This window comes from Nansenia antarctica, assembly GCF_963989245.1.
Source record: "Nansenia antarctica genome assembly, chromosome: 19".
Taxonomy (NCBI): Eukaryota; Metazoa; Chordata; class Actinopteri; order Argentiniformes; family Microstomatidae; genus Nansenia; species Nansenia antarctica.
The window spans coordinates 19866770-19884028 of NC_137692.1; the positions used below are offsets into that span (position 1 = coordinate 19866770).

The 17259-nt window shown below is 45.7% G+C and overlaps 1 protein-coding gene across 1 annotated transcript in view; it reads right to left on the bottom strand.

Moving 5' to 3' along the window:
• Nucleotides 1–17259, bottom strand: part of anapc1 (anaphase promoting complex subunit 1) — a 63781-nt gene that overhangs the window by 34413 nt on the left and 12109 nt on the right. The window contains exons 13-23 of the mRNA XM_080549126.1: nt 16367–16432; nt 15864–16025; nt 15161–15307; nt 13311–13371; nt 8754–8941; nt 8062–8136; nt 4117–4406; nt 2794–2885; nt 2071–2219; nt 833–911; nt 498–534 (exon numbers count right to left, since the gene is read on the bottom strand). Coding sequence (XP_080405252.1) covers nt 498–534; nt 833–911; nt 2071–2219; nt 2794–2885; nt 4117–4406; nt 8062–8136; nt 8754–8941; nt 13311–13371; nt 15161–15307; nt 15864–16025; nt 16367–16432 — 1346 coding nt within the window. The remainder of the gene's footprint in view (nt 1–497; nt 535–832; nt 912–2070; nt 2220–2793; nt 2886–4116; nt 4407–8061; nt 8137–8753; nt 8942–13310; nt 13372–15160; nt 15308–15863; nt 16026–16366; nt 16433–17259) is intronic.

Consider the following 17259-nt stretch of genomic DNA (forward strand, 5'->3'; position numbering starts at 1 on the left):
TACAGAAAATTACTTTTTTTTAAATAATAAAATAAAACAAATATATATGTTACGGTACATGTGGGAATGCGGTACATGTGGGAAAACTAGGGTTAGGGTTAGGTGCTAGGGTGCTAAGGTTAGGGTTAGGATTAGGGGTAGGGTTAGGGTTAGGGTTAGGGTTAAGGTTAGGGTTAGACATGCCAGCATGTACCAAGTCACCCTAGCACCTAACCCTAACCCTAGTTTTCCCACATGTACCGTAACATATACAGTATATATTATTTATTTATTTATTTTTATTTCATGAGGTATCACCCTTTCACCTGGCTTACATACTGTATACAGTTGAAAATGAAAACATGCATCCAGCAGGAAAAAGGGCAGGATCTTAAACCTTAATGGGGTCTAAAGAAAGCAAGCACAGGCTGCACAGAATGTGTCTCTATGGGGAATTCCTTGGAGCCTATGATAATAACAACAACGCTCTATGCTTGGTGTGATTCGGGTGGGTTTACCTCCTGAACGACGTCTCAATTACACTCTTCTTCTGGCCTGTTAAGGAGTGAGAGAAAGAGCTAAACAGAGATAAAGTCACAGAGGAGCGAGAGACTGAGAGACAACGAGAGAAAGAAAAAGAGAGAGACGGGAAGAGAGAGAGAAAGAGCGAGAACGAGGGCGTGCGAGAGAGAGAGAGAGAGAGAGAGAGAGAGAGAGAGAGGGGGGAAGGAACACAGTCAACATAGATACAGAGATAATTGTTAACTATTGTGGCCCGGCTATTACTGCTTTCAAAAACCCTGACAGACAGACAGACAGACAGACAGACAGACGGGCAGACAGACAGACAGACCTGGAGAGAGCTTGGCCAGGTATTTGGATACGTCAACTGATATGGCGTTGTCATCTCCTATGATGTAAAGGGCATAGCTCTGTAGGCCAGATCAGAGAGAGAGGGAGGAAGGGAGGGAGAAAGGGAGAGAGGGAGGAAGAGACAGAGATACAAACATCAGCATCTGGTCTCAACAGTATAACCATTAGTGGAGGGAGAGGGGGAGAGAGACAGAGAGTGAGCAAGGATACAGAGAAAGAGAGAGGGCAAAAGAGAGAGGGTGAGAGGAAAAGAGAGCGGGGGGGGAGAGAGAGCAATGGGTAGAAAGAGGGGGAGGTTAAGCAGAAGATAGAAGGGGGAGACAGAGAGGAGAGGTAGAGGGAGAGATGGAGATAAACAGAGAGATAGAGAGAGATGGGGGTAAATAGATTGTGTAATTACATGATAGGCTGTCAGTCTCTCTCTCAGAAGTGACGTGCGTCACCTCACTTAGCCTGATGGGAGGAGACGCACGAGGCCTGCACATCAGCAGAACCACCCCCCACCCCCCCGCCCCACCACAGTGATTCAGCCTCTCCATCGCTTAATTATGGAAGAGCTGCTCTTACAAACAGACAGGCACACACACACACACACACACACACACACACACACACACAAAAGTACAAGCAAAAACACACACACCCACACACACACACACACACACAAAAGTACAAGCAAAAACACACACACCAACATGCAAAAACACACACACACACACACACACACACACACACACACACACACAAACATAGATAAACACACCGTTGTTTTTACCTCAGTCTCAATCACACACTCGTTCACACACGCATTAGCCTAACTCTCACGCATTCTCTATCGTCAAAAGGAAAGCAAAGGAAAAATGCTCTCTCCCCGTGCCCTTTCTCTCTCGAATGTGAAGTATTATGATACTGTCTGTGGCATACCGGCACCAATCCTGGTCATGTCATATCTTTGGTCCTGCCACATCAATGTCCTCCTACCACTGCTACGCTGATGACACTCAACTCTTCCCCCCTCTTCCACCCTCTCTGATTCACAGGTGGCGACACATGTCTCTATGTGTCTTGAAGACATTTCCCCTTGGATGTCAGATGCCCACCACCTCAAGCTCGACCTCAGCAAGACTGAGCTAATCTTCCTCCCTGGGAAAGCCTTCCCTGTTATGAGTGTTTGTGTTGCTATTTTTTTTTTTTTGAATGATGATGTTTATAGCATACCAGCACGAGTAGCCTCGTCCTCTCACAGATGCCGGGCAGGTAGGGGAAGGGCGCGACCTCTTGACCCCTGAGACAGCTGCTGAGCCAGCTGAACACACACGGAGGCTCCACCCTCAGGAAGGACGGCCTCTGCATCTGCTCAATCTGAGCTGCAAGGGAGGAACACTGAGACCAATCAGGTTAACCATAGACGCCGCGCAAATATATACAGCCAATATATACAGCAAATATATACAGCAAATATACTGTATATATACTGTATATATGTTACGGTACATGTGGGAAGATGGTACATGTGGGAAAACTAGGGTTAGGGTTAGGTGCTAGGGTGCTAGGGTTAAGGTTAGGGTTAGGGGTAGGGGTAGGGTTAGGGTTAGGGGTAGGGGTAGGGTTAAGGTTAGGGTTAGACATGCCAGCATGTACCAAGTCGACGTAGCACCTAACCCTAACCCTAGTTTTCCCACATGTACCGTATTCCCACATGTACCGTAACATATATACAGTATATATACAGTATCTGCAGAGTAGGATAGTGGGAGGAACATCACTCGCCATCAAACGGCCACACACAGTGAGGAGCTCCTTCGTAAGGTTTCACACACACACAGAGAGACACACACACACACACACACACACAAACATCTCTCCAACATTTCACCTCAGTGATCCCCACTCAGAAGACAACTGAGGAGTTCAGACACTGCTGGTGGATTTCACTCTTACCCTGATCGATGAAAGACGACTCCTTGAACGAGGTGATGAATGAAGGGTAATCTCTCCAGTACAGGTCAATGTAGCCATCCAACTGGAGATCTCTGTCAGAGAGAGCGGCGCACACACATGCACACACGCGCGCACACACACACACACGCACACACACGCACACCCACACACAGACACACACAGACACACCCACACACACCCACACACCGACACACAGACACACAGACACACACAGACACACACAGACACACACACAGACACACACACACACACACGATTAATGTAGCCCTTCAACTGCAGATCCCTGTTACAAACAGATCAACAATTAGCAGTCGGGTCATAATAGGGGCTGTTAATCTACGTACAGTCATTTAATCAATACTGTAAACACCTGACCACTACCCCCCAGCTCTAACCTGAACACGGTTGGGAGAGGGGTAGTGCGGCCTTGTGTGTCTGTGTGTTATGCCCCCCCCCCCCCCCCCCTGCCAGTACCTTCACAAAGTCCACGCAAGCAACTCTGTGGAGTGTGGTCGATTCCACCACTTCAACTATTTATGTCGACGGCAGTGCAGTCAAGGACACTTGACATAAAAACCTTTTTAAATGCCGTTTTATTTCAGTGCATCCCCGAGGGATTGTGTTTATCAGGTTTTTACCGAGCGGCGATTCATATGTGTGAGCTGACGGATTTTAACAGGTTGATGACAATTATTGGATATGTTGAGGCTGCTGGTTTAAACAAATGCAACATCTTTCAATTGGTCTCTGAATGAGCCAGGTCAACTGTGTTTCAAAGCCCTCGGCCCAAATCACACACAGTTGTTGCAGGCAGCAGCCCCGTCAGGGCGCATGCTCCCCACATTTCTGGAGCTGCTCCAGCTGCGCCCCCACAACCCCCACAACTCACTCCCCCCTGTAGCGACATATGGCGCTTTTCCGTTGACCAGACCGGTTCGGCTCGGCACGGCTCACCTCGGCAAATATGGTTATCATATTTTTTCTAATCTTTATTAATAAGTTATTACAGAAACAGTAAGTGACATTTTCCGAGAGCGAAATCTGTTGTGGTATTTAAAAATGGTGGTTAGCGAAGAAATCTATGAACATGGGATGACGATTTCCATTGACCAATCAACGGTGTGCAGCGTCACACGTCACACGCAGCCTGGCAAAAAAGTACCTTTCCCCAACTTTCGCTACCCATCCCGAACAGGAACTAAAAATGGTACAGGTACGGTTGGCAGTGGAGAAAGGCTAAAGAACAGGGCCAGCCCAGGCGGGACCGAGTCGGCTCTGTAGTGGAAAAGCGCCAATACATACCTGGCTAGCTGCTGTAGCAGTCCCACCAGCGAGCGCGCCCCCCCTCTCTGGAACTCGTCCAGCTGCAGCTCCTGGTAGAGCAGGTGGAGGACGTAGAACAGGGCGGGGATGTGGGGGAAGAGGGGGGCCTGGGTGTCCAGCCTGAGGGCCGGGGGGGGGGCCTGGCAGGGAGGTTGGGGCTGGGAGGAGGGGTCCTCACAGCAGGGGAGGACGGTGGTCTCCGGACCCACGGCTCCGGGACGACACACCACCTGCTTGTGGTAGTCTGAGCCCAGCATGTAGTCCCAGTCCTATGGAACATAATACCACATACAATAAATACACTGTAATCTGTCGATACAGAAAATCCATCGATCTATAAATTCATCTATAGAATAGGCTAGAATCTACTGTGTGTGTGTGTGTGTGTGAATAGCAAAGAGGGAGGGTTTGTGATAGTCTTCTCCTGTGTGGCTGTGTGACAGAGAGAGAGAAAGTGTATTGTGAGTTTACTATGCAGGCTGGGAACTGTGTGTGTGTGTGTGTGTGTGTGTTTGTAGTACGTGCGTGTACATTTGCGATGTTTAAACTAGACTGGTAGATCTTGGCAGACTGGCTACTTGAAAAGTAGATCTTGGTTCAAAAAAGTGTGGGCACCCCTGGGCTAGATAGTTAGATTTAACCCGGTATGCTAACATTGGCCTCCATACCCCACATACATGCAGAGAACACACAAATACAGACAAAGACTCGAGGCAAAGCGCGCGCACACCCACCAAAAAGAACATGAATACTGTTTAATGGGGCGGCTGTGGCGCAGGTGATCTCAAGGTCGGCAGATCAGCGGTTCGAACCCCGGCTGGCTGCATGTGGAAGTGTCCTTGGGCAAGACCCTGAACCCCAAATTGCTCCCAATGAGCGGGCCGGCGCCTTGCATGGTACCTTCCCGCCATTGGTGTGTGAATGTGTGTGTGTGAATGGGTGAATGAGAGGCCGTTGTAAAGCGCTTTGGAATAAGGCGGCTATATATAAGTCAGTCCATTTATAATAAGGAGGGGGTTAAAAATAAGTCCAACATCATGTATAGTATGAATCATCTGTTTCCTCAGGTTCTCGCTACATGCAAGCGCCAAGCTCCTCTAGTGACATCTCCTCCCCCAGCCACCAAGCTGAATGCTACACCCCATATGAATGCTACACACCATCTCCTCCCAGAGTTCCCCACCCTTGACCCCTGACCCCAGTTACGCCACAGAGCCTCTGCAGCCCCATGGCTGTGTGCGACGTCACTCACGTCACGCATGGATGAACAGACGTGAGGTAAACAGAAGGAAGCGACAAGGCTACAGGTTATTTACGCAGCCGTACAGAAACCTTTCACGTCATATTCGATATGTCAAATCGGATGTCTATTTCCATATTGATTCATTCAAGTTATGCCTCGTGGACTTCCTTTCCTATTCAGAACACGCTTGGATAATTCCGTCAAAGGCTAAACAGGGTTTCAGCCATTTGGAAAGTGGTGGGATTTAACAACTGTAAGTGCGAAATGTTTCAGGATGAAGATAGTAAAGCCATAGTATGAAAGTATTTGAAAATGCTATACCAAGATGAACTAAACCGTAGGAATCGCTGTTCGGTCCTGTTAATGTCACATTGACCCATATGATGGATGACCGAATGAGCTTCCTGAGATGTTGGTGGTTAAGAGGGCCAGGCCGATGTATTTCATCCAGGCCTACAGTATATGGGCACGGTATGGCAAAGGATTAGGATAACAACATTTACAGTATTAGGATAACAATGAATAGAGTCCCGGGGCACATCAATAACTCCTACTATATTCCTGGAGGCTAATACACTCAATCATAAGAAACTGAATTCAGCCTCAGAGAGAGAGAGAGAGAGAGAGAGAGAGAGAGAGAGAGAGAGAGAGAGAGAGAGAGAGAGGAGAGAGAGAGAGAGTGAGAGAGAGAGAGAGAGAGGGAGAGAGAGAGAGAGAGAGAGAGAGAGATGAGAGAGAGAGAGAGAGGGAGAGAGAGAGAGAGAGAGAGAGAGAGAGAGAGGGAGAGAGAGAGAGAGAGAGAGAGAGAGAGAGAGAGAGAGAGAGAGAGAGCATCCAGATACTTGGGATCCTTGTATCCTTGTTTTGTTCAAAGATTGCACAGATGCATTCTGCTGACACTGTGAGCAGCTCAAGGCAGGAAGCCGAACTTGCAGCGCGATTGGTTGGTCAGTTGTAGGCCTATTGCTTTCACGTCGGCAAGCAAAAACTGCTTTTGCTTTTGCTTATTGACAGAGTGAAGAGCTCAGGAAGTGGTGTTTTCATCTCCGGACAAGTGCCAGCACTCGAATTGGGGGATGGAGAATTTCAGCCTCCTTCTGAATCGATACCTTAGCTGGAGTCCTACTGTCAAACAAAGTATGTGGAATATATTGACAATTATGATCTGTTTTCAAAGACGTTTCATGAGACTCTTCAAATTAAGCCTGGATTTTCCTTTAGTGACGTCGACTAAAGGAGGAAGGACAAGTTGAGAGTCTTTCAAGTTTTTTCTTTCGTCTGCTGGTTCCGGGGGCCTGACAGTCAAAGACAGGAATAGCCTGAACAGCATTGTAAAAAAATCTGTTCTAAGATAATTGGAGTGAAACAGAAAGACCTAAATTCCTTCAGTAACCAACAAGTCCTCCGGAAGGTCAAAAATGTCAACATTTTAAAAATAACACCACACAGGCATTAATAAACACCTAATGGATCAGATTATGTAAAAAACTCAATTTTGACAAAAATGGAGATAGAACCTTATAATTCTAACGTCACAAGTATTACAATCCTCACCTGTGTTTCCTAACCCTCCCCCTCAGGCAGTATTACAATCCTCACCTGTGTTTCCTAACCCTCCACCTCCGGCAGTATTACAGCCTGATTACATGCCTGTTCCCACGCGATCCTGCCCGTGCCTTTTGATAGCTTTGCTCTTATTTATCAGTTTGTTGCCAAACTCTTTCCTAAACCTGACTTCGGATTTTGCCCATTGGGGTTTTTGTACCTTTGCCTGGATTCTAATAAACATCACTTGTATCCTGCCTCGGGAGTCATTACACCATCCAAACACATCCTAACCCTAGCTCAAAAAAGGTAACTCCCTTGCTATCGTATAATTAACCACACCACTCAAGACACAGGCCAAAAGAGTGTGTCTTTGTCAGTGTATCACATCAAATATATAAACCGTGAGTTATATAACCACTAGTTATTCCACTCCATTACAGGAATCATTCTTGAGGTTCTGCATGTTTCCAGCGACCTTGTAAAAACAGCTTTTAGCCAGTACGGTCTGGAAAGTGGAACGAACTCCAAGCGATACTAAAACTAGACTCTCGCCCGTTTGGGCATTTTAGGTCGCTCTTAGGGAACCTGGTTAGAGAGGAGTGCTCATGTTTTGTATCAAATTGTATCTTGTGTTTGTCTTTGTTTGTTTTATTTACTTTGTTTGTATCGTATGTATTTGTAATTAAACGGCTCCCTTGTAAAAGAGACTCCGGTCATGTGAATGTCACTTTCACGGCTGGGTAGGGTGTGCTGGTGGTGGGGCGGGCTGGGTGTGTGGGGCGGCGGGAGCTCCCCGAGGGGGGGTGTGGGGGTCCACCGCTGGGTGCTGGTAGGCAAACTGGTTAGTAGTCGCTCTATGAGTAGAGGGCTGCAAGGGAGTTTTCCTGGCTACATAGTGTACAGGTTTTTACTTTTGCCTGCTTGCGGCTCTGTCAGTATGTGTAGCGCATTGAGTTGCATCTTGTAAGAAATGCGCTATACAAACAAAATTTGATTTGATTTGATTTGATTCAGATAGTTTGCGCAGCTCGCACCTGGTACGACCAACAATTTCTACTCACACAGCAAAATCAAACGGTCTCAAAATGCAACACACTGGTCACACTCTGGAGGCCTGCTGGCCGATACCGTACCTCATCAGCTCCTGTGTCGGATGGACGGGCCTTCTTAGGAGCAATCACAGGAGAAAGGGGCACTTCAAAATGGAGCTGAGGGGACAACAGAGGACATACATGGGTCAAGAGCTGGGAGAGGAAAGGTTAATTAGCCCCTTCTGATGAAGTACAGGGTGGGTCTCGTGTTGTGAGATGTCAACAGTTCATTAGAGTCATTCACTCTAGGTGCCGGTGACTTAAGTGTGTCAAAGCTTCGAGAGGTAATATCACTCTTAGCTAACTAAATTAATATACTTGTATACATAACAACATATTCAATACTACTCCTATGTGTTCTATGTAGTCATACTACTTTCCTAACAAACCACTCTATACTACTATCTACCACTATGCTTGACTCTCCTGTCCACTATGATTGATGACGACAACAGCAGCAGCAGCAGTGTTGCCGTGGTGATGCCTTGCCACACTCATTTGTATACAGTACCCCTACCTACCTAACATACTGGGGGGTATGCCATCAACGTCGCGAAAGGAAAATCCAGGCTTCCAATTCTCGCGAGATTGATAAAAAAATAAGCCTGGATTATCCTTTAGTGACGTTGATGGAATACCTCCCTGCTCTACGCTACATCCAACCACTACTCTCTTACGACTGATGACGACGACAACAACAACAACATGACACCGTTGCCGGGGTGATCACTCACGTTGCGGGTCCATTCCAGCCTCTCTGTCTTGTATCCCATGAGGGTCATGAAGCAGGTGACAAACAGGTTCCACTCCAGATGTGAGCTGGGCCCCCCGGGGGCGTTGTAAATGTTGTACCACTTCACCAGGACCGTCATGGCTGTGTCCTTAGGGAGGATGTAGCGCACTGCCGCGAGGCACTTCCTCACTGTCACCACCAGGGGGAGAGGGGGGGGACACAGAGAGATTTTGACACGTTGGTCCACCAGACCTTTTGGCTTTTGGGGCGGGAGTGTCTGGGAATGAGACTAGGCTTGAATAAGACATAGTGTGAAATACTTGAAGTAAATGTTGGAGTTTGACATTTCTGAGAGAGAGCGAGAGTAATATAAACTAGTATAAAATCATGTTTTAAGCTATTCTACTCACTCTACAGTGTCACTGTTAGGGCTGCACGATTAATCGATTTTAAATCGAAATCGCGATTTAAAATGACGCGATTAGCTAATCGCAAAGCCTGCGATTTTATTTATTTATTTTTTATTTTTTGCCATTTAGCAGACGCTTTTTTAATCCAAAGCGATTTACAATTACGAATTACAGGGACATTCCCCCTGGAGTAACTGAGGGCTAAGTGCCTTACTCAAGGGCACACTAGTAGTGGTGTGGTTTCAGGCGGGATTTGAACTCACAACCTTCCGATCACAAGTCCAACTCACTATGTGTTTCTCAACCCTCTCCTCGGGGCGCCCCAGCCGCTCCACATATTTGATCTGTTCCACCACCAGCACACCTGATTCAACTAATCAAGTCCAAATCATAATTGCTTTGGACTTGATTAGTTGAATCAGGTGTGCTGGTGGTGGAACAGATCAAATATGTGGAGCGGCTGGGGCGCCCCGAGGAGAGGGTTGAGAAACACCACTACCCGTATGGGATACGTCATACAGCGCGTCGGATTCAACGTCAATGAACGTAAAAAAAAAAGACACTTGTTGAGAGAAACAAAATGGTGTTGCTGTTTAAAAAAACCATAAATAAATATGTTGTCCCAATTCATATCTTTTAAGTTCTCATCCTTGCATTAGAATTAGAGCAGTTAATAGTTTGATGGTATCATGTGGTAATGCTCTCTGAAAATAGGTGATAGATAGATTCATCCAATCACCTGCCAAGTATTTTTTGAAAGTACCTGCCCTTTTCCAAACAGCTTCCAATTAAGCTTTCCTAGATGGTTGTGTGAAACAAACCACCTGAGTCAGGTTAGTAATGCTCCATCACATGTTTTAATCTGAAGCTTGATTTTAAAGCAACCCAACTTTAAAGCAACCCAATGTAAGTTTAGTTCTTTCACTCGTAGCTCGGGCTGTGGGGGTGCTAGAGGGGGGAGCCTCTAAGTCCCCTGAAGACGTACAAACAAACTGCACGTTGATACGACCTTCCTAGCCGGAGATATGGCCACACTTTACAAAAACTCCCCCTTATTTTTTTTTGCTATGTAAAAAAAAAAAAAACGCAAATTAATCGCAATCGCGATATCTGTCCAAATAATCGCAATTCGATTTTTTTCCCCAAATCGTGCAGCCCTAGTCACTGTCCATTGGAATTGATCTGGGTACTGTTAGGAAACAGGCTAATCATGCCAACCATTTGGAACTGGTTTTCACAACACCCTGCGATGGTGAGTGATCATGCTATAAGTGTGACGAGAACTATCAAATCAATTAACATTTAGGATGGTATACCAAAAAAAAGAAAGAAATTGAGGTTATTTTTCTTCTATTGGGGACAGCATTCGTCAGGACCCATGCCATGAGAGAGAGTGAGAGAGAGAGAGTGAGAGAGAGAGAGAGAGAGAGAGAGAGACAGAGAGAGAGACAGAGAGACAGAGAGACAGAGAGAGAGACAGAGGGGGAGAGAGAGAGAGAGAGAGAGAGACAGAGAGAGAGACAGAGAGAGAGGGAGAAAGAAAGAAAGAGAGAGACAGAGAGAGAGACAGAGAGAGAAAGAGAGAGACAGAGAGAGAGACAGAGAGAGAGAGAGAGACAGAGAGAGAGACAGAGAGAGAGAGGGAGAGAGAGAGAGAGAGACAGAGAGAGAAAGAGAGAGAGTGAGAGAGAGAGAGACAGAGAGAGACAGAGAGAGAGAGAGAGAGAGAGAGAGAGAGACTGTATGAGTTAGGAGTTTTTGTTGCAGCTATTTAGCTTTGACAGCTGCCTACTAAACTCTTCATCCAGCTGCCTCCTGTCCTGCTCTCACTGACCAATCAAAACCCCAGCGCCCAACGTGGGGCTCGAACCCACGACCCGCTGCACGTGTGACAGTTTATGAAAAGCTTTCTTTCTCACATCGACAATCATTCTATCAATATTTATTATTATTATTATTATTATTATTGAATGACTGCAATCGCTAATTGTCAAAGTGACATATCTATCCAACTTCCTAGAGTTCACACACCATCCGGTCCTAGAGGCACCGCAGTGAATAGCGCCATGCCATCTCCCCCACTCCACCAAATCAGACAGGTATTTAACTAACGAGCGGCTACTTTAATTGGATAACAAGCTCCAAAAGGTCAAGGCGGAGGCAAGAGAAATGCCATTTCATTAGAGGTAGACGCCCCTGCTGGGGATCAATTACTCACAAGCGTGCGGGAACATGACGCTGCATTAATTGTTCGAGGTTTCACAAAACAACAGATAGGGGCGGAGACTACACGGTTCATGATCTGAACTGTGTGAACGGATATTAAAAACACACCCAACAGCCTATTAGCATTGTGTCATATACCTCTGAGGGCTCTGTTGGCTCAATCACAGTGTAAACGAGAAGCTAATCTGCCGTTGAAGGTAAAGTCATGACCCGCAGCATGCATTACATGTGAAATAAATCAATGGGAAATCCTTCATTGTTTCACTAGGCTATAGGTGACTACAGCATTACACATTAGAATAGTCAAGATTAGGGATGTACCGATGCCCCTTTTTCATTGCCGATACCGACTGAACCATTACTGCGTACAGATCTGAGAAACGTCTCTCTTAGTGACATGGGCACACACGTGTGTCACTGTAGGCCGTGGTCCTAGACCACAGGCCGCCACCACAGGCCACTGGCTCTTTTATTTATTTATTTTTGAAATGTAATATAAAATAAAATAAACATGATTTAAGATAATAAATACAAAGGGAGATATCTGTTTTTGCAAAACAACCCCTCAAATATGTGGTACAGTTTAATACAGTTTAATAAGGTTGAATCTAATCAAATCTAAAAGAGAAATGATTTAGTATAATAACTACAAAGCAATGTATCTGTTTTTGCAAAACAACCTCTCAAATGTTGTAGTTTAATCGGGAATCATATTTAATTGGATCTGTAATTATTATACATATTATACCAATACTTGGATGTTATGACATTATCCTAAATAATAATGTAAACAGTAGGGCGAATCACGTTTCAACTGATTCCGTTGTCGATGCAGTCTGGAAAATATTATATATATTATGGTCTGGCGAGAACGTTCATTGCGTGGAAATTGACTGATTGGGTGAAATTTATTTTTTCCGGCGTTCTGTCGGGCGTTTGACTGACCATTTATATGCAACGTTTGCAGGAAAAGTGCTATACAAATAAAAAGAGATGGAACCTTTGTATTTTATGAATTACTAACTCAAAAATGTCAACATTTAAAAAATAACACCACACAGGCATTAATAAACACCTAATGGTTCAGACTATGTAAAACAAAAACTAAATTTTGAAAAAATGGAGATAGAACCTTATAATTCTAACGTCACGATATGTTGTCACGAAACATTGGTGACAGCCAATAAAAAATAAATAATCATGTTAAATAATGTTCTGAGGACATCCCCTATTCCCCAGAGTACATCTGGGTTATTATGGTAGTAATGGATGGAGGCTGCGGGGATGTTGATTGGACGCTCCAATCAGATTTCTGGCTGAATTAGGACAGAGCAGAGCCAACCATCACAAACAGAGAATGGTCTAGCTATGTTTAGTGGCTCCCTTTAAATGCTCTGTGGCTTAATGCGTGCAGGGGGGTGTGTGTGTGTGTGTGTGTGCGTGTGCGTGTGCGTGTGCGTGTGTGTGTGCAAGTACATGCATGGTATGAATAGGTAAAGGGTGTGCGGGGGGAAAAGATAACAGGAATGAGAGATTTAGAGAGATTTAGAGAAAGAGTGTGTGTGTGTGCGTGTGTGTGTGTGTGTGTGTGTGCGTGTGTGCGCGTGTGCGTGTGTGTGTGTGTGTGCGTGTGTGTGTGCGTGTGTGCGTGTGTGCGTGTGTGTGCGTGTGAGATCGAGGGACTGGTCATGGTGTGGAGGTGTGTTGGGGGTGGGCTACTGGTTTACGTCAATGCGTGACGAACCCATTTCCATGCCAGAACTGCCGGGTGACTCAGCAGTGTGTGTGTGTGTGTGTGTGTGTGTGTGTGTGTGTGTGTGTGTGTGTGTGTGTGTGTAATATAATCTAAGGCCTATTTCACCTAAACATAAACATAGGCTGAACCATCCTTTTAACCATGGTTGTGTTGGTGTTAGCCTTACCTAGCTCTGAGGTGGCGATCTCAGGAATGGTGATCCTCAGCATCGTGCCGTTGCTCAGCTCCTGAATGACAAGAAATACAACTACCTCAGACACAAAAGGATTGTTCACAAGAAGTGAGATGTCTAAAATACTGATTGCCTGTATTGCTAAACAATTAGCGGTAGATTAGGATATCTGATATCACAGGATCAGACATCAAATCCATATAGCAGGTGTCACATCATATGTGACAGCAGCTGGTGAAACCGGGAACAGGGAGCTTGACTAGCGAGTGTGTCGTTGATTTTCCAACAACGTTGACATTTATGAAAATGTTTCTGAATAAAAGTCGGAACATTTTGATTGGTTGGCGACTTGTTCCCGCCGGTTTCACCAGCTGCTGTCACACATGCCGCTGGACTTTGACATTTCTAAATCCCTCAATGAACAGGGGGGGGTATTCCATCAGTGTAGCTAAAGGAAAATCTGGTTTATTTTGATGAAGTCTTGCGAGATTTATCCAGAAAAATAAGCCTGGCTTTTCCTTTAGTGACGTTGATGGAATACCCCCCAGGTCAGTCAGGTGTATGTGTGTGTGTGTGTGTGCTTGCATGCGTGTGTGTGTGTGTGCGTGTGTGTGTGTGTGTGTGTGTGTGTGTGTGCTTGCGTGTGTGTGTGTGTGTGTGTGTATGTGTGTATGTGTGTGTGTGTGTGTGTGTGTGTGTGTATGTGTGTGTGTGTGTGTGTGTGTGTGTGTGTGTGTGTGTGTGTGTGTGTGTCTCAGAGGCAGCAGGACATTGACAGGGCTGGGACAGAGGAGGTCCCCGGGCTGTGCAGCGTGTCTTTACTGGTGCTGACAGGAGCGCCCCCTGCAGGCGGGGATGTCCACCCAGAGACCATGTCTTTACTGGTGCTGACAGGACCGCCCCTGCAGGCGGGGATGTCCACCCAGAGACGTGTGCCTGTATTGAGCCATGTAAACAGACTGACAGGCGCACGGCGGTGCTCAGTTCTGTAGGAGCACGGAGAATTCTCCTCTCCATCCATTCAGTCATGAGATGGTCATTTGTGATATTGTTCAATTAGCGGGCCGGGCATTCAACAAGCAAAGACCCCAGGAGGCCTGCTCACTGCTCAGCCCAACCAACCTCTACACTAGGGGTGGAACGCTACAGAGGGGTCAAAACAGGGGTGGAACGCTATAGAAGGCTCAAAACAGGGGTGGAACGCTATAGAAGGCTCAAAACAGGGGTGGAACGCTATAGAAGGGTCAAAACAGGGGTGGAACAGTACAGAAGGGTCAAAACAGGGGTGGAACAGTACAGAAGGGTCAAAACAGGGGTGGAACGGTACACAAAAACCAAAAACTGGTTTTGAAGTCACAGTTCGGTACGTTTTCGGTACAGCACAAAAATGTCTCTGTCTCTCTTTCTCTCTCACAGCGATAGAGAGAGAGACAGACAGACAGAGATAGAGATAGAGAGAGACACAGACAGAGATAGAGAGAGAGAGAGAGACACAGATAGCAATTCGGTTGTTAAATCTGACGTCAAACTTGACGTTGAGCAATTTCCGGGTCCAAACCAGAAATTCCCTCCACCATAATACCAGTGTACTACAGCGGTAGAATGACAGTTCAATCGTTTTTTAGACTGGGATCTATTCATACAACAAGGGACACAGCACTTTCCCGTTTTTCCCATATTTGTCAGCGTCTTTGAGCCTCGGAAAAGCGCTATATAAATATAATGAATTATTATTATTACTGAGGCATTTCGAAGAGAGCGCCTCAGCCAACGTTGAACCCGGAAACACGTCACGACTTAACAACCGAATAGAGAGACCCACACACACACACACACCAACTCACCAGTGTGACCCTGCTGCTGACCGGGTCCCTGAGGGCGTGGATGTAGGGGACAGAGTGCTGGAAGGTGTAGTCCTCCAGCCAGGAGACCTCATGATGCTTGGTGGAAGAACCTGTCTCTGACACCAACACTGGAGAAGGCATGGACACCTGGAGCACAGGAGGGGAGGAGAGGCTGAACATGAACAACACTTCGTGTTGTCACACACACACACACACACACATACTGTCCTCCCATATTGTCTTCTTTTTTCGCTCCATACTCCAAAAGTTTGGATTTGAAAGCTGAACATCTTAAATGTTAACCTCATATACAGTCACGGACAAAAATATTGGCACCCCTGCACTTCTGTCAGATAATGCACCACTTCTCCTGCTCCCCCCCCCCCCCTCCTCCTATGTTGTTTCTCCTAAAGTTTCTACTAACACCTTTGTTTCCTGCTACGACTGGTGGATTGATGATTCACTTTCTTAGTCAAATGTATTGATTGTAAGTCGCTTTGGAATAAGGCGTCTGCTAAATGCCAAAAAATGTAAATGTAAATATCTGTCAATATATCAACTGAGTGAATTTCGGGCTGAATTTAAGTCTTATATATCAGTACTTCAATAAAAGGCTGTGTGTGGCTATTATCGCTCTGCTTATTGCTCTAACAACCTCCCCTTCATACCCCCCCTGCTCCAAGATGAGTGTAGTACCACCTACCTCCTCCAGGCGTCTGATGTGGCGGTTGGTGGCGGGAGTGCTCACGCTCTGCATAGGGGTGCTCAGGTGGGGGGTGCTCAGGTGGGGGGTGCTCAGGTGGGTGGTGTGGTTGAACAGGCTGAAGGTGGGAGACAGCAAACCTGGGACAAACACCTTGCTCACCTGAGGAGAAAAACACTCATGTTGCTATATATCCTTTATTTCTACAGGTGATGCCATTGAGATTTTAAAAATCTCTTAAGCGACACCAATTTCAGGCTGAATTTAAATCAGTCTTATTTCAGTACATCAATACAAGGCTGTGAATGACTATGGTAAAGAGAGGAGACATACTTTACATTACTGGTAAATGCTTGTACCTTTCGACCAACGTTAGCACTACTCCAGGGGAGGCTGATAGAAGTAGAAATCGGAGGACGGGCTCATTTTAATGCAGGGAACGGAATGAGCCCGTCCTCCAATTTCTACCACCATCAGCCTCCAATGTACTACTCGGTGCTTACCCTGGTCAGTCCAGTGTATAGAACCAGGCTTCCAATGGGCTCCAGAATCAGCATAGCGTCTATGCCCTGAGAAGGAAAAGAAAAGATTCCAAATGAGAAATCATCCTCTACAAAAAATAAACATTCATGTATGAGCATCTCCAACAACGGCAGCCATTAAGATGAGATCTTTGTAGAATCATAGTCTTGCCTACGTTTAACAATCCAGCCAAATATAAATGCCAAACACTCTACACAAACAGACAAAGATATTACGAGATTTTAATTAGTTATTTGAAAACGGCAGTTAATCAATTCTGTCCTACAGAGAATTATAGTACTATTAGTAGAATTATAAATCGAGCCAATTATGGTGCATATAGACAAAAGTCGCTTGGGGGGCAGGCACACACACACACACACACACACACACACACACACACACATACACACATACACACATACACACATACACACATACACACATACACACATACACACACACACACACACACACACACACACACACACACATACATACATACACGCATACACACATACACACACACATACACACACACATACACATACACACACATACACACTGGCTCCTAACTACTGTGCAGTAAGGAATAGGTGCGCCTATGTTATCGCCATGGGGGGGGTTACTCATGTGTTTATAGTGTGGGGGGGGTAAGATAAGGAAGAAATAAAAATCAGGACAAACACTTGTTTTGTTCGGTGTTAATTGTTTTGTTCATGTGTACTGTTTTGTAATAAATAATTGATAAAAAAAAAAGGAATAGGTGCGCCTGAGGATATAATAATTGATCACAGTGTACTGACGTTCTCCATAGTACCTTTCTTGTAACATGGGGATTAAACAATACATGTACGTCGGTTTTATATGTATT